A 26,293-nucleotide genomic window follows, 5' to 3' on the forward strand; every position below is an offset into this window, starting at 1 on the left:
AATAAACACCAGCAATAAATTGGGGAGTGTATCAGAGCCATAAGGCTCTTGAACAGTGAGCGATGTTTTAAACAAACAAAAAATTGTAGCAAAGAGAGGCGCCACTTATAATGGCGGCTGCACTGAAAAATGAACATGCCCCATACTTCTTGATGCATACAATACCCTTGCACTATCTCTCCTGACACATGCATTGTTCGCCTAAGAGGAGGTATCACTTCCCATGACGCTATAGTATACTGAGATTTTTTAAAATATATCTTTATTCTCTATTATTTTTCACACATATATTCTTAAGCTTTTCTTCTAAATTCTAACATGATTATTAAAAGAGATGCTCGTCTTTGTTATTCGATTCTCAAGTCTCCGATGAAAATCCGACTTTGAAACACTTAGAATAATATGATTTGAACATAATATAAAAGATGGTGGAAATAGATTTATATGATTTGAACATATAAAAAGACCTATAAATTTTGTGGTATAATGAGTTTTAGAAAAATCAAACAATTAAAAATAAATATTTTTTTAGAAAAACTATAAAAAATTTCATACACATTATTATTCATTATTAATGATATAATAGTAACTTTTAAGACTAGAACCAAAAATTTAAATCAATATAGACGCTCTACTTGCATGATACACACACAGTGCATACAATTCCCATATAAGAAAGGGATGGATTTTGAAAAAGTACTTAAGAAATGTATTTAAGAATGTGTTAACATTGATCTTTCTCCTTTTATTTTCAAACTTAAAATTTACATGTCCTAATTCACAATCTTTAAATGGCAAGTTGCTAAACAAAATCAATTCCAACAATCATAACAACAAATAATTTCTTTGAAGATAAGTAACCAGTTGGCTTACTCTTACATCCAATGCTAAATAATTACAGCAACCACTAATTAGGTTCTATTGGATTTGTTTAAAAACATATGGAATTTAACTTGTTTATATATTCAAATCTTTTAAAGTATGCAATTAAAAATATAAATAATTGTGGCTCGGTTTTGATTAATTTATATAAAAAATTATTTATGTGTTCTTCGGTTCAATTTGGATGAAACTGATACAACAATTAAATCAGATTCAATTAAGGGTGTGTTTGTTTCAAAGATTGTAAATATATTTTTTGGAATGTGGCATTGGAAACGAAACAATCCCATGTTTGTTTCAAGTTTATAAAAATTGTTTTCGGGTATCTTTTATTCCTTAGAATGTTGTTACACATAAATTTTCTCAAGTTTATTCTCTACTTTAAAGGTAGGAATTCAACATTTCCATGAGAATAATGATCAACTTACCATGACTTCCTACTAATACTCATATTTATTTTTATTTTTAATTTATATATTTTAAATAAAATAAAATTTGTAAAGATTCTTGAGATATATAATCTTTAGCAAACACTTTTATAGAAATATTATTCTGAGGAATAATAATCTTGAGAATAGGATTTTAAGAGACATTTCTTAACTTAAAACAAACACATGTGTACTATTTTCTAATTTCAATTTGAATTATTTTAAATTTCAATATTTTAAGTGAAAAGTTTTAATAGTATACTTTTGTCGAGATAAATTTAAGGAACATGATATGATAAATTCTTATATTTCAAAGAGTGGATTGAGAGAATTTCAAAATATTTTTTAATGGGAGTTGTTTGTTATACCTTTCGTATTTCTATTTTTGAAAATGTCTCTTTTACATCCTTCAGAATATAAAGTTTGAACGCTCCGCAAAATATAAAAACTAAATTCACTTCAAAACATGTTTAATGTGTAAAAGAGCTTGTCTAAATATTGTTGTTCAGATACATTTAAGAGTTATAAAATGGGTGCAGTCAGTTGGACATGTGTATTTTATCCATATTTTTTTACGTGACGGGTCTTGAATTTAGGTCCACATCTTCTAATATATTCGTTCAGTTCTGTCCATTTTTTTTGTAAGTTTCTGCGACCATTAATATAAATGTTTGTTTTTTTTAGATAAAAAATGTGTAGTGTCCGCAAGTCTACTCCACATCGCCCTCATATTTTTGTAGGGCGAGTCAAAGTTTTAAGTTTGCACCTTACATAATGTTGCCCTGTTTTTTTTTTTAGAATTTAGCGACACGGGCTTAAACAGGGTGGACATGCGCGTTTACTACTCCTAGATACAAATATCACTCTTCGAATACACGCTTTAAAATACAATCAACCTAATGACAAAAAGTGGGATAGTGTAAAGAGTGAAATTTGGACCATCGTGTTTTCAACATAGTTGTTTTTTAAACTCTTTTGCTCACGATCATATAACATTTTTTCTTAAACCCTATTCCATTCTTATTCATTAATGTTGCTTGCAACACAATTAAATTGTATTTTAACATCATAAAAATCATAATCGTGTACATTTCTATCATTGAGATCATTGAATAAATTTGATTTTTTTTCCTTCATGATGAATATCGTCAAGAGTTTATCATCTGAAGATCTTCCGAGAGAGAAATTTGGATCGTTTGTATGTGTGTTTGAAATTGTCTTTAGTTTCATTGGTTGACGGTATGGTGTACTTTGATGCTACCAACAAAGCTAATAGATCAGAGGATGGTGTTTCGGAAGATACCTAAATAGGTTTGTACATATTGATTTTGAAAAAGAATTTTCCATTAAACACGAGTTTATGTTACGTGAACATATGTTCCAATCGGTTTGTATGAAATTTGACAAATTACGTTTTGGGAAAACTATCGGGAGGTCAGATTCCAGTTTAGATCGAAGATATGTATTTGTTTCGATGAGATGCGGAAGAAGTGGTCAGTATAAAAAATCTATGCAGAAGTTGAAACACAATGACACCAAAATAAAAAAATTTGGACGTTCATTTAAGTTGTGAGAGTAGTACCTAGTGAATAATGCTTGAACATTTAGTATGATTTTTGGTCTGCATATTGGTTAGTTGGGAAAAACAATTCCCCTAATTTTTTTTTTCAAATTACAAATGCAATCCAATAACACTTTTTTTATTTTTGGAAGTTGGTTAGTTAGGCCTGATAGTTTAGCCCAGTAGACAATCGACACCAATTTAAAATATACTGAAATAATATTTTTTTCTTAGACAATTTCTTAACCCACCCTTTGATACTCTTATGCATCTGACCCAATTTCGTTAATGCCCCTATTTTCGAAGATACATATCAGGAAACACCTTTAATTGGTCAAAATTAGGTTTTTTCGGAGTTACATCTACGGAAGTATTTTAAACTGACAAACGTTGAGAAAAACTTCAAATTAATTAAGTTCAGGGAAAGTTTCGTAGATGCATATCCAGAACGTCTGAGCGCTAGAATATTCTGTAGATATGGCTCAGGAATTTTCTGCTATATTTTAAATCAATAATATTTCACTCCAAAACTCCAATTTTCCGTGCAACAAAATAATACATCAAAATAGTGATATGTCTACTCAATCTTATATAGTACATTAAACTAATACATCAAAATAGTCATATGTCATAAACATCATCAAAAAATAGTACATCAAAAAATGGTATAATCAAAAATTCGAAAATTTATCGATTATATTGAGCTTTGAATGATCTGGAGTGTGTTGATCGTTGAAGTTGATGCTCACTGTTGAACTCGAGTGAAAAAAAGCAAATTTGATGGAAAAATAATTTTGATGTTTGAGAGAGTTTGGAGAGTTGGAAGATAAAAAATGAAAAATAAAGAAAGAGAAGAGACTCTAGCATAAATTATCAAAAATAGTTTCAGAGATACATAACAGGAATTATTTCGTAAATACACTTACAAAACAAATTAAATAAGCAAAATATACGTCCGAAGATACAACATAAAAAACATAAGACATTTCTAAAAACACATATAATGCATAAGAACCTCAAGGGTGAGGTAAAAAATTCTTTTTTTCTTAAGCATAAAAAATAGTCTCTTTTGTCTAAATTGTTGCTGTCATGTTAGCATAAATCTCAATGTCCTTTCATAGCATATAAGTAAAACATAAATTTTAAAAATAGGGTTAGAAACAACTATACGTTAATACAATACAAATATGTATTAAAATTGTGTTGAATGAATGAGACAGTAATATTCGAACATACCACAATAGTACATTTTATCTCAAGTTTAAGCAACCATTTTTAATAATATATGCTTCATATCCAAAGATTGTAAAGTTCTTCAAATTACTACTTATTTTAGCATCAAAAAGTCATTTCTCGAAGCTCATAAAGACAAACCCCAAAATTAATAAAATATGTTAAGTAAATCTAAGCAAGAAAAGTTGTCCATATACACATACAAAATTGTATAACAAAAAAGAAAAAATACACATTATTTACATTGAAAATAGCAATAATATTTGGTGGGGGTTAACTTAACATCGACCCTTCATTTTACTATTTAAAGTATCTTTTATGTTACACGATATATTTTTTGTAGGGAATAATTATTATTCTCTGCATTTTAAAATGAGTGTTATTTAAAGTTTTTATACATAGATTAAAAAAATATAATAAACAAGTTAAAAAAATAAAAATTAATTAAATAAATATATCGTGTAACATAAAAGACAGTTTATTCGCTCATTAACATAAGAGAGAAATATAAGAAAGAGATAAAAAAATGGTGACTTTTTTCTCATAAAATTAGCAAATTTTACACACAAATTAATTAAATTTTTATAAAAATATCATTTATATTATCTTAACTAATTTGCATTTGAATTATACGATATTTAAAAAAATATATTTTTATCCGTTTAAATTATATATATATATATATATATATATATATATATATATATATATATATATATATATATATATATATATATATATATATATATATATATATATATATATATATATATATATATATATATATATATATATATATATGGGAGCATATCAAGTGAGAGTATTTTTAAATGAGAGATGAGAGGAAGGAATATCAACCATTGAATTCATCAAGAGAGAGAATGTTATTACATTAATGAGGCTTATAAATTTCTCTCTCTTGATGAATCCAATGGTTGATATTTCTTCCTCTCATCTCTCATTTAAAAATACTCTCACTTGATATCCTCCCATATATATATATATATATATATATATATATAATTTGAATCGATAAAAGACATGGTTGTAAAAATTGACATGACCACAAAATAAAAGATAATTTTTGGTTGTTTGCAAGCCGCACATGCTTAAGACTGTCTTCTTGTTATTCCTATTGATGGCCTGGATCAACATATGTCTTCAATGAAATACCATACTATCTTAAGATACCACCTTATGATTCCTTTATTTTCTATTAATGGGATTTATCCTTTTTGTCATAAGGCGTGTTTGGATACATTTGGAGAATACACGATTCATTATAGGGATGTCCTGTTTGATATATTTTGACGGGCCCACGTATTTGTGAAGAAAGAGACGTATGTGAATTTTTTTACTGATTAACTTGAGGGGAGATTGACACTTTGGCCAATAAATATTTTGGTACACACGTGGATAGGAAGGAAACATGTTTGTGTTTACTTGACTTGGAGTTTTTTTACTAGTGGGATTGAGGACAAATGATTTTACAGTGAGGCAATTAATAATCAAAGTTGCTTCAAGTAAAATGGTCAAACATGAGAAAATGTGTTCCGACAATTAACATGCTTTTATATAATTTACATTTTACACTTTTGTTTCTTAGCACCCAAAATAGTTGATCTTTTACAAAGAGTTCGAAGACTTATAAATAACAATGTAGTATCTCCTATATGAAAATAATTTTAAACAGGATTGATTTCGTCATAAAAAAGAAATAATAACACAATTTATCACCCATTTGCCTTTTATTGATGTATATTATAAAACTTAAAATTTAAAAATAAAGAAAGAATTTCTAATTGATTGAATACACATTTCTATAAAATACTAATAGTACCAAATACTAATAATTAGGGGTGAAAATAGGCTGAACCGAGATAGAGTTTGTCAACCCTGAGTCTGGCCTTCTAAAATACTCTAAGTCTAAGTGTGGTCTGTAGTCTATTATATGCTAACTTTTAGGCCTGAGTTTGGCCTTTTTGAAGGTCTGACTGACCAACGAACCTACTTAAAAGTCTATTTTATTTAAATATTTCTAAATAAATAATTTAATTAATTTTTAAATAGATTAACAAATTAAAATATCAATGAGACAAAATATTTGTTTTCTTTGACTTATTTGAGTATACTTAATAACGTCTGTGTTGTGATACTATTCGTTTGTGAAAAATTATGAAAACAACATATCACATTGTTCATAAGATTTTTTTCAACTTATTTCCATAATTGCCTGAAGATAATTAAGTTTTATTTTTATGTTTTATTTAAAAGTACATAATAAAATATAACTTTTTTTTTCAAATTTATTTAAATAGGCCGGTCTGATAGATTTAAATGCCTTTTTATATGATCTGTGACATAATCTTTTTAACTAAATAGACTTATAAAAAAGCGTAGGTCTTTTTCTATTTAAAAAAAAAATTTGATCTGACTTTGGCCTGTATAGGTTAGATCAAAGGTCCCTATTAATCGGTCTGACTTATTCCCCCCCTAATATAGGTGAAAATGAAAAATAATGAATTTAATAACAACCACATATCATTCAAATTAATAAAATAAAACACCAAAATATTTTTGGCATTAGTATATGCTATTGATTGAACTTTTTTTATTATAATTGATATAATAGTAACATAAATTTTGCGTACGTGAGCTTTAACATAAATTTTAGTATTTTTCCGTTTAAAAGATGCAGTATTTACATATCTACATATCTAAGACATATCCTTTTACCATCTCTAATAACAACAAGATTTTGAATCTTGATCTCACATGCGATCCCACATAAGTTGTGTTTAAGGACAAACAACTATTACCAAAACAAAACAATGAACAAAACACTATTTCACACAAACTATAAAATCACAAAATAAAGATATTTAAACTTCTTAAATGAGAGAAAGTTTGAAAATTTATTAATAAGTGAATATTTTTATTTTAAATTTAATTTTATAAAATAAAATTAAGTCAAACTCAAATTTTTATATTATATTTAAAGATGGAAAAATAAGCCGTGGCCCGCGCGCCCGCCAAAAAATGGCGGTAAGGTTGGGATTTTAGACCTGCCGCTCACCAAAGTTTGCTCCACCAATACCTGTCACCCGTCATAGCCCGCCGCCCGCCAAAACCCGTCCCTCTTTCAAAATTCCCTCTTTTTTAGTTAACTTTAGTAATTTCAATTCTTGATGGTTTATTTATATATTTATTTGTAAATATATGTAATATTTTTTTAAGTAAAATTTGTTAAAAAGTTACTTTTATAAAAAATTGTTTTAAAAAATAAGTGAAAAATTTAATTAAAAGGTAAAAAAACCTATTAATCTATTAAAAAATTGAAAAAAATAAAAATAGACGGGCAAGCCCGCCGTCCCTAACCCGCCATCTTGGCGGGACAGACATAATTTTTATGTCCATTTCACTTGGCAGACATGTCCGTTCCGCTCGTTTTTGGCGGGCTTAAAGTAGGGCGGACGACCCGTTTTGCCACCTCTAGTTATATTAAATTTATTACATCAGGTCCGTTTGTTTAAGTTTTTAAAAAACGCTTTTCATAATTTTATATATTTTTATTTTAAAAAAATTAATAAATAATTCTTTATAAAAATATTAAATAAAAATTTACATTTAAAATATAATATCAAGAATTCTATCTTTTTACTATAATTTTTCAAATATTTAAATTTTAAAAATAATTTAAATATGAAACTCTTTCCAATAATTTTTTATAATAAAATATTTTTGAGATATATTTTTAATGAAAAGATTGTAATTTTGAATATATTTTAATATTTACCAAAATAACTTATATTTTACAAGGTTAAAATTAATATTTTAATTAAAAAACAAATATAAAAACTTTTTTATATTTTATGATGGAGAAGTCTGGGGAACAAAATCTAGAAGTGTACACGTATATGATTATAAGAGACTTTGACATCACATATTCATCATAAATTTTAAGGTGGTAGGTAAATAAATCTTTTTTTATAAATTCAACATTTCATCCATTTAGACAATGCGAGAATTTAATTACTCACTCCTGTACCTAACATTTAAAAAACATTTTTTTTAAAATAATTTTAAAAATAAAAAATCAATATTTTAAAATCTAAAACAAACATAGTCAATTCCAAGTTTTACATATGAATTAAAAAAACCAAAGCCATGAAAAAAGATTTGACTCAAAACATAAAAAAAAAAAAGAGTTTATTTAAACAAGAAACTAATTAGTTAGGTCTAAGGGTGAGAATAGGTCAGACCGATTAATACGGATTTACAATTTATCTTACACAGACTCAGGTCACGCAAACTTTTTTTTTTAAATAGAAAAAGTTTAAACATTTTTATAAGTTTATTTAATTAAAATAGTTAGGCCACATGCCATACAAAATGTCTTTTAAACCTATTAAACCGACCTATTTAAATAAATAAAAACAAATTTATTATTGCTATTATATTTTATTTATACTTAAAATAAAATACAAAAGTAAATCTTAGTTATCTTGAAAAATTTACGGACAAGTTAAAAAATTTACTAGTAAAATTTGGTGATAAGTATCGCAAAAATAAAATACAAAATTACAAAATAAATTTTGAATAAATTTTGAAATAAAATACAAAAATACAAAAAATAAATTGAATAAAATTTTGAAATAAAATACAATTTTTTTAAAAATTCTGTTAAACAAATAGTATCACAAAACTTGTGTTAATAAGTAAACTTGAATAAATAAATACAAATAAGCGTCTTGTCTCGTGGATACTTTAATTTGTTAATCTATTTAAATACAATATGCTTTTATTTAAGCTAATAGATTAAACAAACACTCGAAAATATCGTGCTAAGAAGTCTAAGATAGACCATAGACAAGACTTAGCCTTTTGTGATTTTTAGCAAAGCTATTTCAACCCCTGCTTGGGTATTGTAACTATACCTATTAAGAGTAATTAATACTTTTAGCAAATAACCTATTAGGATTAAGATTAATAAATAAATTAAAGTATTGGAATAAGAAAGAAAATAAAAAAGTATTAGTAGGTAATTAATTAATGTCTGAATAAAAAAACAATATGTTGCTTGGTTTGGTGGTTTTTGCTGGACAAGACAACCTACCAGTTGTTGCAGTACCTGTTTTTGTTTTTTTAACTTTTATACTTCTTCTTAGAGAGAGAAACTACTTCTACTCTCATCTCAACAACAACTAACTAGTGAGAGAAACTCTAACTATGGGATCTCAATCTTTCTTTTGATTTCATTCCTCTTCTTCAATCTTCAATCTTCAGGTACTTTACTCAAATGGGTTTTTCCATTTTCATATTCTTGTTCATAAAGTCTCTTCCTTTTCAATAGATCTTCTCTCATTGCATTTATACTCATGAATTGAACTTACCCTTTTGAAAAAAATCATTTTTTTTATTGTTCTTGATTGTTTGTTCATCAGATTATAGCTTTTGGAAGTTCTGGTTTGTACATTGTAATTTGAATTAACATTTTGATTTTTTTTTTAATTTTTTTTAATACAAATTTGACTGAATAATTATATATGAATGGATCTCTTAACAGTTTGCACAATGAAGAAGATCCATCACTTTGAAATTTCTTTTTCCTTTAGATCTAACCATGTCTTCAATTTTGCTTTGGATGGTTAAACATCACTATTGTTACTTAATTATAGTTTTAAGGGTTTCTTTAAACACACTTAATAGTTATAAACATTAGATTTTGTTTTTATGTTTTAAGTTTAAGTTACTTTTGAATTCTACTTGTATTAGTTTTGGATTTTTGTTGTTACTTTACTTCAATTATAATTTATATTCTTTTGTATTTTTGTGTTTGACAAACCAAAATTAAATAATTAAGCAATTCTGAGATTCTCATAGTTTTATTTGCAGTTTTAATCTGGTTTCTTTGAGTACTGCATCGGCGCGAAGAGAATTAGTTTGTTTGGGCTGATTTGAAAAGACGTGATGGGTTCGAGATTCCCATCTCATCAGCTCAGCAACGGTCTGTATGTATCAGGCCGTCCTGAACAGCCGAAAGAAAAGGCTCCGACAATGAGCTCGGTTGCGATGCCTTATACGGGCGGTGACATCAAGAGGTCGGGAGAGTTAGGGAAAATGTTTGACATACCTATGGATGGCTCTAAATCGAGAAAATCTGGTCCGTTAAATAATGCACCTATAAGGACTGGATCGTTTGGAGGCTCTGTTTCGCATTCCGGACCAATTATGCAGAACGCGGCTGCTCGTTCTGCTTATGTCACGTCAGGGAATCTATCTGGTGCAGGCATGTCTACTTCAGCCTCGATGAAAAGGACGAACTCTGGTCCGTTGAATAAACACGGTGAACCGGTTAAGAAGTCGTCTGGTCCTCAATCAGGTGGCGGTACACGCCAAAACTCGGGTCCAATACCTCCCGTTCTTCCAACAACCGGTCTGATTACATCTGGTCCGCTAAACTCATCAGGGGCTCCGAGGAAGGTGTCTGGTCCATTAGAGTCTTTAGGGTCGATGAAAGCGCATAGTGCCGCTGTAGTTCATAATCCAGCTGTTACTACTCTCAGTGTGGATGATGAGTATTCCTTCAAAAAGAACTTCCCGAAGCCGATATTGTGGTCTGTGATTCTGATTTTTGTTATGGGATTCATTGCCGGTGGATTTATTCTCGGAGCTGTCCACAACGCTATATTGCTTATTGTTGTAGTAATTCTTTTTGGCGCCGTTGCGGCATTGTTCACTTGGAATAGTTGTCGGGGAAGAAAAGCTATTGTTGGTTTCATTTCTCAATATCCAGATGCAGAACTAAGAACTGCCAAGAATGGACAATTTGTGAAGGTTTCTGGGGTACGTATTTTAATATCGACGCATCGATTAACTAAGCATGTATAGTACATTGTATGATAGTGTTATATATGCATGATTGATGGAAATAAACGATTGATATATTGTAACTTCTGAAGGTGGTTACTTGCGGGAATGTTCCGTTAGAGTCGTCCTTTCAAAAAGTTCCAAGATGTGTATATACATCCACTAGCTTGTATGAATATAGAGGATGGGATTCCAAAGCAGCTAACGCAAAACATCGCCGTTTTACCTGGGGACTTCGTTCGACCGAGGTAAGTTATAGTCAGTTCTATCTGTTCTTATTAGACTGCCAAGTTTTATTTAGTTTGATAAAATAGTGTGACATGAAATATTTGTGATTGAATCTGCTTTGCTTATGTGAATTTCCAAAACACATCCACACAACCGGACTCTTACACGGGTCTGAAGCGTGGACTATACGGCTAGAGGAAGATTGAATCTCGTTTAACATTGACTAGAAATTCCTGTATCAGGATGCAAATTGTGTATTTTCGGGACATTTGCGGATAAATATATGAAACTTATATTTCATTTCTTTCTATTTAATGTAGAGGCATGTGGTGGATTTTTACATTTCTGATTTCCAATCCGGATTGAGAGCGTTGGTTAAAACAGGCTTTGGCGCAAGGGTGACTCCTTATGTTGACGATTCCGTTGTAATTGATGTAAATCCAGAGAATAAAGACATGTCCCCCGATTTCCTTCGTTGGTTGGGGAAGAGAAACCTTTCAAGCGATGATCGTGTCATGCAATTAAAAGAAGGGTAAAATACTTATGAAAACAATTTATTATCACGATTATCCAAACAAGTTGCTTATGTTTGAAGAAAACGAGTTTCTTATGTAAGTGTTGGCGATGATGTTTTTGCAGGTACATAAAAGAAGGTAGCACGGTTAGCGTAATGGGAGTTGTTCATAGAAACGACAATGTGCTAATGATTGTGCCTCCGCCCGAGCCTTTAACAACGGGGTGCCAATGGGCGAAATGTATTTTTCCAGCTAGTCTCGAAGGAATTGTTTTGAGATGCGAAGATACATCGAAGATTGATGTGATTCCGGTGTAGTTATGTTTACTATTGTTGATGTTGTATTGATGGGGTGGTGGTTTGTGGTTTGTGTTTTGTGAAGCATATATGTGTTATTGATCTTGCTTGCTACCATGAATTTCCTTTACTCCTCCTTAGTTTTGTTGTATAGCTAATGACAATTCTTATTCGTTTATTTTTCTCTAAGAATTTCAAACTTTTTGAATGGATATTATCATGATTTCTTATAGTGACAAAGTAATGTATATTCATTTCAACTTGATGTTTTGATCTGTTAATGGAATATATTATGCATCATCATTATGGTTCCCCCACTCACTCAACATCAACTTATAAAAGCAAATAAGGTTCTTCCACATTTTCCTACCCTATTTTGCTACTACAATATTTCAAATTATCCTTTCTAACCTTATTTGACTCCGCAATAAAAAAAGTTGATTTTGTTAAATTGATTCTACTTAAATTTGAGTTAAACTTAAAGTAATTTAAGTTTAGATATATATAAGTAAAAACTTTATTGAACAATAAATTTTAATTTTAAATTAATATTTTGTTTCTAAAACTAAAAATCATAATTTCATATTTTGATAACAGGTCAGAAGAATTGCCCCAAGCCATTGTCTCTTCTTTGTAAGACGAAGGTTTGCAGCGTACGTTCTTAGGTCGGCTATTGACAAGAGCAAGTGAAGAGTCTTGATGAGACATTCTCTAATTAGTAGAGTTTTGTAGAGAGCTTCTGACGCATATTCCTACACTAGTCAGTAAGGATATCTCTTTTATTTTAAGATACTTGCATACTTTGAACAATTTGCGAGGAGATCCCAATATTTGATGGCGTTGTTTGAGCTTCCTAATATATAATGGATCGTACGGTCCGCTGTGACCAAGACACATATAAAAAGGTCATGCACTACTGTTTTTTCTTTTTTGCCATTCCCAAATTGTAGAAGCTGTTCCTATTGTGTAACATCAACCCCCTCCCCCTTACCTATTGTGGATCGAATTGAATTTTTTTTTATCAATTCTTTAAAATCAAAACGTATTACAAATAAATTTATCCATAGATAAGATAAATTTTACGTGATTCAAACTACATTGCAAATACCCGTAACCTTAACATAAATTTTTTTGTAAAACTACACGTGTAAGATAAAACAAATAAGATTCCAACTCTTGAATTAGGTACCACTATAAATTTGATTTTTTCAATGATAGTGTATTTATTTTTTCTCCCTTTAGCTTTTCTTTTTATAAAGCTAGTCCCATGATTCTGTTTTAGGCATTAAAATGAAGTGTAAGGTTCTACTACATACATGTGCATTCCTTCAACTATTAAAAAATGAGTGTTCCAAGATGATTCACATATCGGTGCAGCATATATAATATTAATTAATCAATGTAGATAAACTTTAGAGTAGAGAAATGGAGAAGTGAAACGTGTAGAGTATGAGTAAGCAATACAAAAAGGCCACGTGTCATGTGTGTGTGATGCAATTCTCTAGCATCATACCCTACTTAACAACAATCGTAGTGACAATAATGTTATACTCTACATGGATAAAAATCGTGATGCAAGTGTTTTTGTTTTGGTGTTGTTGGTGTTAGGATTCTTCACCTTCTCTATAGCTAATGCTAATACCAATAGAGTTTCTTATGATGAGGAAGATGAGAGCAAGAAATCAAGTTTTTGGGTATGGGAGAAATTTAGAAGGGCCTATTCTATGTATTCATCAATTTTCCCTACAAGTGTTGGACAGTATTGGCATATGGTTAAGGCTATTTTCAATCACACTTATGCTTATTTCTTTCCTCCAAATATAGAGTAAGTACCTTCATGAATAATTTGATTTTGTAGAGTAATGTTATGGATTAATTTTTGTGGTTTTTTTTTTGAAGTTTCAGAAAAGGAGGGGAGGTTCAAGTAGTAAAAGATGAGAATGGAGTGAAAGAAGCTTTTTCAAAAAGCATAGGAACAAGCAAAGCAACACTGGAGGATGTTGCAAAATCAGCTGCAGAGAAGGTCAAAAGGAGTTTGTCTCATGATAGGAAAGAGAAGAAAGAGCTCTGAAGAACTAAGAAGTAGTATTTGTTTAATGTTTTATGTGTATGAAAAAGTTAATAATACAAAAAAAATGAAGTGGGTTATGTTGTGTAAAGCTTCATATCATAAACTAGAATCATTCATAAACTTGATTGATCAATGAGGTGTGTGCACATGAATTGCACTTTTAGATGACAAGCTTAAATTCATGTCATTTTTTTCTCTCTATTTGGTAACTGTTGTCATAAAAAAATAGTTTTTCTAGATATGAAGAAATTCTAAGAACTAGGGACAGTGGTATTAGGTATACAAGTGGTATTAGTTTTAATGGTATAAACATGATGAATGAGCATGTATAAGCCATTAAAGAGCTTATATGCACCAATCATAATCAAGGTATGGTTCCCCTGTATCTCACAATCATAAGAAGTAAAATTAAATTGCAATAAAGATTGTGAGTAAGTCTAGGAGCATAATATATCATGTTATTAGTTGAAAATTTGGGCAAGTAAAACGCATTAGTGAGATAAAAATTATTGTAGTGTATTAAAAATTTGGATAGTTGTATATAGAGAGCGCTTTTTAGTTTTTTTGTCTAAAAATTATAGTTGGCATATTTTATAATTTTTTCGTTCAAAAATTATATTTACTCCGTCCCATATTATATAATTTATGTATCTGGTAATGATTTTAAAAAGTAAATGATTTTAAAAAGTAAAATTTATTTATAATATGAGACAGAGGACTTACAAATTTATATTTAAAGAATTGTAAATTAGTACTAAATTTGATTATGATTTACTACATTTTAAAAAAATTTACCATAGTTATATTCCCTGTATCATTAAATTAAGATGAGTAACCATATAGTCTACCCTATATGTTCTAACATACTCTGACTTGCTATCGATAAACATAAACATAGGAGTATCATATGATTACAAGGACAAAACACTTTCCACAAAATAATTAGACAGGGGGAGTAAATGCATTGAAATATATTCCTAGATTTCAATGATTGTGTTTCTTTCAAAAATCTGGTTGTATTTATAGTTTTCATGATTAAAATAGTTACTGTCTATAAATGAACAGTTTTTGTTTCAATTTTTCTCTTTTTCTTTTTTTTTAAAGTTCTGTATATTGAGTAAAAAAAAGGTTCTGTTAGGCTATGTTTGGATAGAGTAAAATAAACGGAGCGGAATGGAGTGGAGCGGAACGGAGCGGGGCGGAATGGATTAAAGATGACATTCCATTGTTTGGGTATTTCATGACGGAATAGAGTGTTTTTGTCATTCCGCCCAAATCGGAGGGTATAAAAAATGATGGAAAGTGATGGAATGGGATGGAATGCATTCCATCCGGTTCCGCTCCATTCCATCCGTTTATAATCAATCCAAACAATGGAACATAAGTTTATACCATTCCGTTCCATTCCATTCCACTCCCTTCCATCAATCCAAACATAGCCTTACTTATTAGAACTTCTTGAAAATTCATGTAATCTCACCCTAATTTAGAAGTAGTTAATGCAAGCTGTCATTTTGTTTGGTTTATTAAGGAAACTCAGATCTACAAGCTTTTGAAATATTTTGCATTTTGGCTTCTTGCATGTGCGGCAAAGATTTATTAATTAGTACTACTATTATTTTTCTATATAACTAGTAAGATTCTCTTTTTCCCTTTAACAAGGTTGAATTAACTTCTTTTTTTTACTAATAATAAAGGTTTATAAAAAATGGCTGTAATATTAAATTTATAAAAAATATCACTTTTAATAATATAGTAGATAGTAAATAGAAGAAATAAAACGCATTGATATTTCTTAATTATAAATTTCATAATAATATTTTTTATAAACAAATTATTAAGATTTGTAAAATTATTTCAATCCACAGTTCTTCAAGCACTAGATTTTGGAAAGAGCGAAGTGATTTAGTTCAAGTGTTTTGTGAGTTCGTGGACATTTATAACATGAGTCACTTTGGATAAACATCTGATTTATTGTCTGAGACTTCTTTGCGACGAGACTCATTGAGTTGAGTCCCTCGAGTGAGGTTTAGACCTTTTAAGTCCATCTTTACAACTCTTAAGTCTCTATTTTTTATACAATATACGATGTTGCCCGTTAAAGACTTTCTTGCAACATCGCGTTTAGGGTCTTTTTAATGATAATATTCTAGCATTAAGTAGTTTATTCATTGATTTTCTATTGTTTCTTGAGTTGGCGAAGACATCTTGTAGTGCTTAGTCATGAGAGAAGGTGATCGTTTGAATCCCTCAATCTTTGCTTGAGGCGGTTTCCCCGTGCTTTGCAGGACTTAATGCTTTATGTATGTACTTTTGTTCGTTGTTTGTCTGTCACGCTCCTTGACTGGATAAATTTCTCCCTTGAGCGAGTCCCTCAAGCATTGCTTGAGTTTTTCTTGGCAAGGATCCCTTACTGATGGTCCAACATAAATATTGCCTATGTGGGTGGCAATGACACTTTATTGAAATTCCAACATAAATATTATCTCTAAGGGCGGTAAGGACACTTCATTTGATGTTCAAACATAAATACTGCCTCTGGGGGAAGGAAAGGACACTTCACTGAAGTTCCAACATAAATATTTCCTCTGAGGGGGCAAGGACACATCACTGAAGTTCCAACATTAATATTTCCTGAGGCAGAAATGACAATTCATTAAAGTTCTAACATAAATATTGTCTCTAAGGGTAGAAAGGGCACTTCATTTGAAGTTCCAACATAGATATTGCCTTTGAGAATGGCAAGAGCACTTCATTAAAGTTTCAACATACATATTGTCTCTGAGGGCGGCAAGGATACTTCGTTGAAGTTTCAACATAAATATTATCTCTAAGGGCAACAAAAACACTTCATTGAAGTATTAGCATAATAGTGCATCTGAGTGCGACAATAAAAGTTCATTGAAGTGACATCATAAATAGTGTCTCTGAGGGCGGCAAGGACACTTCAATGAAATTTCAACATAAATATTGCCACTGAGGACGACAATGACACTTTATTGAAGTTCCAACATAAATACTTTTAGTCTCATAATTCACTATATTATTAAGATGGGGCCCCCCCTTTAAGGACACTCAAATTTGTGAAAACATGCTACGTTATTTCTAATATTTGCAAGTCGTTTTATGAAAGTTCATACATTGACAGGCCAAGTGTCTCTTGCCTTATTGAGTAAGTAATAGTAAATGACTAACTGCAATAATATCTCATATTAATTGTGTTCCACGTCCTAAAGATAAGTCTTCGATCTAGCTCTTCGAGTTTGTAGGCGCCATGAGGTAATTTTTTTACAATTACAATATAAATCTTTCTTGTTAGGCTACAGGTTCCCTAAGTAAGCTAGTACGACCATTTACGTAAGCACAAGGCTGCCCTCATCCATTCCACTTAGGACCACTTTAAAATTGCACCTTTTGATGGCTCTATTTTTGGCAGTGATTTATATGGTGTGTGTGATGTCACGGGGTTTCGTCGATCAGGTCAATTGTTCATCTAAATCGTATCTTGGGTTCTTCTTCGTTGAACTAAGCGCGCCTTCATGTGGGTGTGTCAATTTCGACCGACATCATGGCATTGACGCCGTATACCATTATGAATGAGTTTCTTTATAAGTTTAATGGAAATCGGTATGATATAACCACAATACTTCCTAGAGTTGTTCGAACCACTGCCCCTTAACGTCCTCTTACTTTTTCTTGATTATGTCCAATAACACCTTGTGTGCCAACTTAACCTTTCCGTTTGTCTATGATTCAAAAACTATAAAGTCAAGACCTTATCTAGATATATTTTGATGAAAACAAATATGATAAAAAGAAGAGAAAAGACTAGATTTACATCATCAAGCTTTGAACTAAATATAGAGTTCTTCTATCAAACTCATGATCTTCATCCAAAGCTATAAAACAATTTAATACACATACATATCTCAAGACCCAAACCTACACACATCTCACTTTTTATTTTATTTTTTATTACAATTATCCTTGAAAAATATAAAATATAGTTTAAAACAGTTTAAAAATATGTAATTAATTTAAAACGAATTTAAGATCTTACACTTTTGTTGCTGTATAATTTTTCAACCATATATATTAAAGAGAGCTTTTAAAATCTAAAAATAGTGAAGAAATGTAATTAACAAACTCGAAACGTGATTTTTCCACAAAGAAAATAAACACTTCTGGCCAATTGCGTAGCAAAATTTATAGTCGTCGCTGAGTCGTAGCTTCTTTCTCTCACTCACAAACAAGTCAAGAACACAGTGAAGAAGAAGCAGATCGAAAATGGCGGAATCGAAGAAAAACGACATCGTTCATTCACCGCTCGTCACATACGCTTCCATGATTTCTCTTCTCACACTCTGTCCTCCTTTCGTAATTCTACTGTAAGTACTCCCTAATTGAATCTCTAATCTTCGATTTTGAATTTGAATCAGATCTAATTTGAAACTGAATGGTGTATGTATGTAGATGGTATACAATGACGGTTGCGGATGGATCGGTTTTCAACACTTTTCATTACTTTAGGAGTAACGGTTTTCAAGGTTTTGTTGATTTGTGGCCTAAACCTACTCTTCTCGCTTGCGAAATTATCGCTGTTTATGGTGTTTTTGAAGCCGTGCTTCAGCTTCTTCTTCCTGGTAAAACTGTTTACGGTCCTATTTCTCCCACTGGCAATCGTCCTGTTTATAAGGTCTGTTTCTGTTTCTCTTTCTTTTTGTTAGTTTTTTTTCTTGAATTATGATGATAACTTCTGTTTTTGTTTTTGAATTTTTTTTTTCAGGCGAATGGTGTTGCTGCGTATTTAGTCACTTTGGTTACTTATGTTGCTCTTTGGTGGTGAGTTACTTACTTTTGTAATTTCTTCTACTTCATTCAGAGGAGAGAATTAATGAGAAATATCAAATATATCATCGTTTGTATTGAAGGCGTATGGTGTCTGTTCTCAACTGTGTGGTTTTCTGACCCGAACATACGCGATTATATTCAATCAATTCATTGACTTAGTCTATGTTTGGTTTCACGTTTGAGGCATCTAGAATTGATTCTGGACGTCTATAATTGATTTTGAAGTGTTTGGCTGATCTCGAGCGTAATTGATTATGCTTTCCAGAATTGATTCTACTTGAAGCTAGGATTTGTAGCTTTTGATCAAACGTGATTTTTACACTGGAATTTATTATTCAGCTCACTTTTGCAAGAATTTCTCCAAACATAAATCACTTTATCTTTAACTCACTTTTATCCAGAATCAATTTTACATAATCAATTCACTCAAAATTAATTTTTTCCACCGTAGAACCAAACACACGCTTAAATAATTATCAGTGTCAGACTCAGCGGCATGTCCAATGTTTCTGCTTTTTAGTTCATGGTTGCTAATGAATTTGATTTTTCATTTCATTTTGGATGTTGTGTTTTTCTTATAAAATTGACATAGGAGATCTCAACACTTAACATTGAGATTCTCTAGGAATGAAACTTGGTATGATTTCCTATGTAGTACTAGTACCAACACTTTAGATTAAAGGTGTGTCCAACTCTAGGAATGAAACTTCTATTTTAACAAATTAGTACTTGTGTTGGCGTCAGTGGCGTCTTTGGTGTTTACGTGAAGTGTCAATGCTTCATAGATGACGTCTGGTTTGATATATTTGGTAAAACTAAAACAAAAATATGATTGTTTGTTGCTAGTCTCCTCAATTGGTTATCCTTTTGAATTTAAAGGCTTTATGAAGGTAAGTTCCTATGCTTTTAAAGGTACAAAAATACTCTAAGAAACTAATCCCAAGTTAATATGTGTTCTTCTGTGAGAAAACTGTGTTACATAATTAGTTCTTCTTTACAAAGCCAGAGGTTTGCTTTTATTTTTTCAGCAGTAGATGACACGTAATTTTGCCTTTATTTTCAGGTTTGGGATATTCAACCCTACAATCGTTTATGATCATTTGGGAGAGATATATTCAACACTCATCTTTGGGAGCTTAATCTTTTGTATTTTCTTATACATAAAAGTGAGACTGTTGTGAAATAGAAGAAACTATAAGTTACTTGTTTCCTGTGCAATTTACATTGAAGTTTCTGACATAATTATATTTGATAGGGTCATTTGGCACCATCTTCTTCTGATTCTGGCTCATCTGGGAACATAATCATCGATTTTTATTGGGTAAACTAATCTCCACTTTATACTTTGATTAAACTATTAAAAAAAGTATATAAACCTAATTTCTGCTTTTCCCTTGTCTGATTGTTTGGTGTCATGCTTTTAGAGGATCATTGATGCAATAAATCTTTCTTTAAAATTACCGGCTCTCTCATTCTAAACCAAAAAAGCAGAGAATACATGTAATATTCTTTTAGAATTACCAATATTTTTGTTTAAGTTGCTGAAATTCCATTCAAGATGTCATTATAAGAACTTTGAAATTATTGTAGAAATGTTCCAATATTTTATGGTTGTAATTTCTATTTTCACCGTATTAGAAGAAAATGCTTGAAAAATTATACTGTCCTTTGGGATGAATAACATATCTTGACGTGTTGATTAATTCCACCTTTTTCCATGAATAATGGCCTTCTAACTTTCTGTCATTTTTGCAGGGTTTGGAGCTCTATCCACGCATTGGAAAATATTTTGACATAAAAGTTTTCACAAACTGCAGATTTGGAATGATGTCATGGGCTGTTCTTGCACTTACCTACTGCATAAAGCAGGTTGAGTCTCAGAGGTTTTATTTTTTGTATGAATATTGAAGTTAAGCTTAATGGTTATACTATCCAACATTTAGTTAGGTTACACAAATTAATAATCCTTTAACTACCTGCTTGTAGTTGCTGGCCAAACAAACTCCATTATGCCATTTGCTTTTGGATTTTTTTTGGGTCTCTTGATAAGATTTAACTTATGATATGGATTAGCTTATGGTAGGAATATAAATCATATTTATATGGGTTTGGATGGACTTCCTTAGTTGTTTTTGATATAATGACCAGGCGGTACTGACTTATTACCTTAGTTATTTTGAACTTACTTTAGGTAGTACTGATTAATATGGGATTGGAATTCCTAAGTCGTTTTGAACATAGATGTATTTGTAGCTTTATTTTTGTGAAATTTCCACCCTTTGGTTAATTCTCTAACGTTTGTATTATTTTTCTAATAGTATGAAGAAAATGGGAAAGTAGCTGACTCAATGCTTGTAAATACTACACTGATGCTGGTGTATGTTACCAAGTTTTTCTGGTGGGAAGCTGGATACTGGAACACAATGGATATTGCACATGATCGAGGTTTACACATGCTTTATTATTGTTTTTGTTGACATACTTGCTCTTCCCTATCATTCAGCTGTCATGCTTTCTTGACCTCATTAGTTTTCATAGTTTGTTAAGATCATACCTTCCACGACAGCTGGATTTCGTATATTATGTTCAAATTGGTATTCACATGTTAGTGCTAAATTCATTGTATTCAAACCTCTTTATTGTCTAATTAAATCTTAAAACCCCTAAATCTGGCAGCTGGATTTTATATTTGCTGGGGCTGTTTGGTTTGGGTTCCCTCCGTGTATACGTCTCCTGGAATGTACCTTGTCAACCATCCAGTAAATCTTGGCACCCAGGTACCATCCCCTTCTGGTTTGTGTCTTTGCTCTGTGGTAGTTATACAGTTAGGGAACAATATGAAAAGATAGGTCTGAGTTGTTCAAGTGATTTTTCCAGCAGAGTTTTCCTTATTTTTAATATATATTTTTTCAACCTTTTCCCATTTTAATGAACATTATCTTCCTTGTCTTGCAGCTAGCACTCTTTATTTTAGTGGCCGGCATTCTGTGCATATACATCAACTATGATTGTGACAGGCAAAGGCAAGAGTTTCGTAGGACAAATGGAAAAGGCTTGGTCTGGGGAAGAGCTCCATCAAAGGTAAATATGCAGTATATTACCATTTTCTAATGGAATGTACTTTCTATTTTTTATATAACGTAGGTCAGATTAGGAATAACTTATATAAAAGTTTGCCGTAAGACTTGCATAATCCATTCATATTGAAAATGTACTTGCAGATAGAGGCCTCATATACTACTACTTCTGGGGAAACAAAAAAAAGTCTTCTTTTAACCTCTGGATGGTAAGTTTTCACTTATAAGTAAAACATTTTTTGAAGCATATTAAAAAATCTACGTAAAAGCGAAGTTTTTGTAATGATCGGGGTAGTATGATGATTACCGGAAGATCAACACCTGTTTTCCTTTGTTGGGTAGTTTAAGCTCTCCATTTGTTACAGTTGGTTTATGATGTGTTATAATTCCATTAAGTTGATGTTAATCATTTACGTCCATATAGATATGTGATTGCTAACTCTAGGTTATACTTAGTCTCGTAATATATCTTGGATTTTGATATTTGGTGTAACCTTATTTTCTTAGGAAAGCTCATTTTTTCTGTGCTACCTGCAGGTGGGGGTTAGCGCGTCATTTTCATTATGTCCCTGAAATACTAGCTGCATTCTTCTGGACTGTCCCAGCTCTTTTCAGTCATGTAATAAGAGTGTTTATTTCTCCATACAAGATGAACGTTGTAGAGAATCTTAAGCTTAACTGCTTCTTTTTTCCTGTGCAGTTTTTGCCTTACTTCTACGTGATATTTCTCACCATCCTTCTTTTTGATCGAGCCAAAAGGGATGACGATCGATGCAGATCCAAGTAAGCATTCTGCTATATTTATTACTTGGACACTTTCTTTTCAGCCTGCATAGTCTAACTATAGATGCTCTTTTTGTCATCATTCTATCCTTACAAACAGTTTGCTTATGAGTTGTGATTTTAACTACATGTTTGGATATATGGTGTTTACCGCCAAATTTCAATAACACTGATTTGGTTAAAACATCGAATTGTAGTTTTTGCCAAAGTCACCACATCGTGATTTTACAAAACTATTCCAAACATAAACTAGTCTAGTACAACTATAATTCGTCTGGTTATGAAGCATACAATTCATAACGTTAGTGAACTCTTCATATTACGAATAGATTAGTAAATTTCTTGGTTCTGTAGTTGAAAATTTGCATTGCATGCAGGTATGGCAAGTACTGGAAACTCTATTGTGACAGGGTACCTTACAGAATCATTCCAGGAATATATTGAAGAATGATTATTGAAGATGACTTATCTGGAATCCTTCAATTGGTGCCATGTACTTTTGTTGTTTAATGCCTCTGATTGATGCAATGGTAGACTGTAGCTGTAAAATAATTCAGTAATTATGGAACTCTCTTTTGGTTCTAGAGCTGTTAATCAATAATGTCAAACGACTCCTTCCGGCTGCTTCTGATTTTTCATTTTAGAGATGGTTTTTGCTTCTCATGAAATTGGAATCTTCCCTGTTGAATCCTCGTGATTCATTTGGTTTTGCAATAATCCAATCGTGAATTAAGAACAATGATTGAGTCAACCTTCAAGAATATAATTTTTTTTGAGGTAAAAATATAACATTTTTAATCAATAAAGTTATAAAATATCGTTTTTGTTGTGAAAAGTAGAAAATTAAAGGATTCAAACAAAAAAAAAATGATGTGAGGCAAACAATAACAACTAATACTAAATAGTTTTAAACAATAATAATCTTCCAAGTATAAGAAAAACTATAACAACAAGAATAGGATACAAGAAGAGAATTAACAAAGAAAATAGTTTCTTCAGTTTGATTCAAAAGGATCTATTTTAGGAGAGAATTTTTTTAGTCAACTAATAATTAAGAGTCTAAATCAATTATAAATGTGTTTGAATTGGCGGTAAAATAAAGGGCATGTTTATTTCAGCTTTAAAAAAATAGATTTTTTTTTGTATTTTTAAAAATAGATTTTCCAAAATCATTTTTCAAAATATTACAAGTTTTTGTATATTTGTTTTTTCTAAAATGAAACACTAATTTTGACATAAGTGATTTTTTGAAATTTTGAAATCCAAATTTTTTTTTCATAAATAGATGAAATACTTAAAATCACATTTTAAGAAGAACTATTCAAACAAAATTTTCATTTGAAGCTTTTATAAAAAGTTTCTTTTTATAAAAAAAATTTTCACAAAATTATGTAACACTATAAAAATTATTTTTAAAAAAGCCAAAACAAACGGATCCTAAGCATCTACTACATCTTGATGATGTGTATTTTATATAAAATGAATTTAAAAACTAAAAACTAAAAGGTAAAAACTCTGTGGTCTTAGCAAACTAACTCTAGGTGAGAATTGAGAAACCAAACACAAAAATAATAAAAAAATTAATGATAAAAAATTAATTTTTAAAATAGAAGATCGTAATTTTAAAAATAAAAAAAAACATAAAGTGATTAAAATTTTAAAATACATTAAGTCCTTGTTTAAAAAAAAAAATCGATTATACATGAGGGTATTTTGGGAATATTCTGTAACAAAATTGTATCGGGGGTGTAAGTAGCATAAAAGCATCATTGATACATCCTCGTCGTCATCTTAATCAAAGCTTTGCAAAGAATTTGAATAGAAGAATGAAGTTGTGAAGATCGTGAGATTACCGCTTCCGTGTTTCAAGGTTTCGATTTTCTCATACTCTTTCCTTTCTTAATTTCAAATTCAAATCAACTTTTTCACTCAAAATTATCTATTATTTTTCTCAATCTTTTTGTTTGTTTGGTATATCTGATTTCATTCAATAGTTTTCCCAAACAAAACCCTAATTATCAGATCCATGTTTTCCAATGCTTATTGACATTTTAGGTTTTTTTTTGTTATAACTGCCCTAAATATTAATGCGTTTGAATTTCAATTTTGATTGGTATAATGTTTTTGCAGAGATGTCGGCGTACGAGAATGTTGTTGGTGGTAAATTGAAGCTGAAGGGAAAAGCATTGGATGTTGCTGGTAGAATCAAAAAGAAGAAAAAGAAGAGTAAAAGAAATCAACAACAGTTTTTGCAACCAACTGATGATGAAGTTTCAGCAGGTTATGATCTATCTCTGTGTGCTCGCGCATGTTCATTATTATATAACTGAGTAAAAGTAAAACAGCTTTAGGGTTTTGGATTTTTATCATGATTAATATCAAAATAGTTGTATTTGATGTGATGTATATTCTCATGCAATTGAGATTAACTATTTGGATAGAAGCATGATACTGAATAGAACATTATGGCGAAATCGATTCCAATGTAGCCGACCCCACTAATTATTATTGGTTTATGAAATTGATTCCAATGTGTGAACTTTAATGAATGTGTTTATGTGATTCTAATTATTTGTTATGTAAGATGTTTTGCCTTTGGCAAAAAAAAAACTATGATGAGAATATGAATGAATTTTGGAAGAATAGACGATTGTTGTCTAGGTGATTTGATTAAAGTAAATGAGTATTAGGGTGAACTCATTAATATGATGAAACTCTGGATTTTGAATTAGTACGCATTTCGCCTTGAACACGGGTTTTTTTACTGAAAATTATAAGGGATAATGGACATTGTTTTATGGCAATAGTAAACAATAAAGATCATTTTCAGAAACTTTTGGGTTTTAGTCTACTGGGAACGGTCGTGCAAAGTAGTTCTTTTTGGTTTGCATTTCCGTAATCTTATTTTTTGTTGTATTCACCATAAACTGTGCAATGTATATACTAATGGTTTGTGATATTTGTATTTGATGTAGGTGGAAGTACAGAGCAAGCTAAAGATCCTAATGACCAAGAAGTAAATGAGGGGGGTGAACTGAACGGTGAAGAGAAGCCTGCTCATTATGATGATCATCTTACGCCAGCAGAGAGGCGGTACATAGAACAGAGAGAGCAGCTTGATGTTCATAGATTGGCCAAGATTTCTAACAAATCTCACCGCGATAGGATTCAAGATTTCAATCAATACCTCGCAAACATGAGCGAGCACTATGATATTCCTAAAGTTGGTCCTGGATGATTCGCGGAGTTGTTCCAATATGAAGAAGGAAAATCCCTGACATTTGTATTAGTATGTTTAATATTGACACTATCTGCTTGCATAATAGTTTTTTTCACTACATATCTATATTTTGTTTTGGACTAAGATATACTTATGATAGAATTTGTGCAAGTATGAAGAAGTGATGTTTTTTATTGATAGAGAAGTGATGTTACTATTGCCTTCAATGAAATTTCTTAAATTTATAAATGTACTGTGAAAGGAAAATGCTTATATTA

At 30.7% G+C, this 26,293-nt stretch overlaps 4 protein-coding genes across 6 annotated transcripts; all 4 read left to right on the forward strand.

Annotated features, from left to right (window-relative positions):
• The first annotated feature begins 9,219 nt into the window (after window positions 1-9,219).
• LOC131601046 (uncharacterized membrane protein At1g16860-like) lies at window positions 9,220-14,285 on the forward strand. 3 transcript variants are annotated; one of them, XM_058872761.1, is made up of 6 exons: window positions 9,220-9,390; window positions 9,988-10,950; window positions 11,067-11,222; window positions 11,523-11,734; window positions 11,842-13,838; window positions 13,913-14,285. In XM_058872761.1, exons 2-5 carry the CDS (start codon window positions 10,075-10,077, stop codon window positions 12,032-12,034), a joined length of 1,437 nt encoding a protein of 478 aa, XP_058728744.1. In that variant the 5' UTR covers window positions 9,220-9,390; window positions 9,988-10,074; the 3' UTR covers window positions 12,035-13,838; window positions 13,913-14,285. The 3 variants fall into 3 exon arrangements, with proteins under 3 accessions (XP_058728744.1, XP_058728743.1, XP_058728745.1); XM_058872760.1 differs by having other exon boundaries at window positions 10,000-10,950; XM_058872762.1 differs by having other exon boundaries at window positions 10,000-10,950; window positions 13,919-14,285.
• Window positions 13,570-14,084, forward strand: LOC131601484 (uncharacterized). Its single transcript, XM_058873315.1, has 2 exons — window positions 13,570-13,838; window positions 13,913-14,084. Exons 1-2 carry the CDS (start codon window positions 13,570-13,572, stop codon window positions 14,082-14,084), a joined length of 441 nt encoding a protein of 146 aa, XP_058729298.1.
• A 3,917-nt stretch (window positions 14,286-18,202) lies between the features above and the next one.
• Window positions 18,203-23,433, forward strand: LOC131601049 (7-dehydrocholesterol reductase). The gene is made up of 13 exons (XM_058872764.1): window positions 18,203-18,472; window positions 18,558-18,780; window positions 18,871-18,926; window positions 19,999-20,101; window positions 20,191-20,256; window positions 20,691-20,804; window positions 21,254-21,380; window positions 21,612-21,712; window positions 21,891-22,016; window positions 22,157-22,221; window positions 22,550-22,631; window positions 22,713-22,795; window positions 23,173-23,433. Exons 1-13 carry the CDS (start codon window positions 18,372-18,374, stop codon window positions 23,237-23,239), a joined length of 1,314 nt encoding a protein of 437 aa, XP_058728747.1. The 5' UTR covers window positions 18,203-18,371; the 3' UTR covers window positions 23,240-23,433.
• A 1,086-nt stretch (window positions 23,434-24,519) lies between these two features.
• LOC131601050 (uncharacterized) lies at window positions 24,520-26,293 on the forward strand. The gene is made up of 3 exons (XM_058872765.1): window positions 24,520-24,665; window positions 24,926-25,075; window positions 25,771-26,293. The coding sequence occupies exons 2-3, from the start codon at window positions 24,928-24,930 to the stop codon at window positions 26,031-26,033; spliced, it is 411 nt and encodes a 136-aa protein (XP_058728748.1). The 5' UTR covers window positions 24,520-24,665; window positions 24,926-24,927; the 3' UTR covers window positions 26,034-26,293.

This window comes from Vicia villosa, linkage group LG5, assembly GCF_029867415.1.
Source record: "Vicia villosa cultivar HV-30 ecotype Madison, WI linkage group LG5, Vvil1.0, whole genome shotgun sequence".
NCBI classification, from domain to species: Eukaryota; Viridiplantae; Streptophyta; class Magnoliopsida; order Fabales; family Fabaceae; genus Vicia; species Vicia villosa.